The sequence below is a fragment of the Cynoglossus semilaevis genome, chromosome Z (assembly GCF_000523025.1).
Source record: "Cynoglossus semilaevis isolate Cse_v1.0 chromosome Z, Cse_v1.0, whole genome shotgun sequence".
Taxonomy (NCBI): domain Eukaryota; kingdom Metazoa; phylum Chordata; class Actinopteri; order Pleuronectiformes; family Cynoglossidae; genus Cynoglossus; species Cynoglossus semilaevis.
In genome coordinates this window covers 3,663,663-3,664,384 of record NC_024328.1, presented here as the reverse complement: position 1 = coordinate 3,664,384, position 722 = coordinate 3,663,663, and the positions used below count along the sequence as shown (strand labels likewise).

General features: G+C 44.6%; 1 protein-coding gene across 3 annotated transcripts in view; it reads left to right on the top strand.

Annotated features, from left to right (window-relative positions):
• The window catches only part of LOC103397524 (membrane-associated phosphatidylinositol transfer protein 2-like), a 41,584-nt gene extending 41,179 nt beyond the window's left edge, over nucleotides 1-405 (top strand). For all 3 annotated transcript variants that reach the window (XM_025053241.1, XM_025053242.1, XM_025053239.1), the window contains one exon: nucleotides 57-405. In XM_025053241.1, the coding sequence (XP_024909009.1) occupies nucleotides 57-88 (32 nt within the window). In that variant the 3' untranslated portion in view covers nucleotides 89-405. The remainder of the gene's footprint in view (nucleotides 1-56) is intronic.
• Nucleotides 406-722: the final 317 nt, after the last annotated feature.

Genomic DNA, 722 nt, shown 5'->3' with positions numbered 1-722 from the left:
GAGAAATTGCCAAAAAACTGAAGATTTCTTACAACGGTGTGTACTACTCCCTTCAGAGAACAGCACAAACAGGCTCTACCCAGAGTAGAAAGAGAAGTGGGAGGCCCCGCTGCACAACTGAGCAAGAAGATAAGTACATTAGAGTCTCTAGTTTGAGAAATAGACGCTTCACAGGTCCTCAACTGGCAGCTTCATTAAATAGTACCCACAAAACGTCAGTGTCAACATCCACAGTGGGATGCTGGCCTTCAGGGCAGAGTGGCAAAGAAAAAGCCATATCTGAGACTGGCCAATAAAAGAAAAAGATTAATATGGGCAAAAGAACACAGACATTGGACAGAGGAAGATTGGAAAAAAGTGTTATCGACGGACGAATCAAAGTTTGAGGTGTTTGGATCACACAGAAGAACATTTGTGAGACGCAGAACAACTGAAAAGATGCTGGAAGAGTGCCTGACGCCATCAGTCAAGCAAGGTGGGGGTAATGTGATGGTCTGGGGTTGCTTTGGTGCTGGTAAGGTGGGAGATTTATTCAGGGTAAAAGGGATTTTCAATAAGGAAGGCTATCACTCTATTTTGCAACGCCAAGCCATACCATGTGGACAGCGCTTGATTGGAGCCAATTTCATCCTACAACAGGACAATGACCCAAAGCACACCTCCAAATTGTGCAAGAACAAGACAAATGGGAGAAAGACCAGAGTTTTTATGCCGTCAGAGTG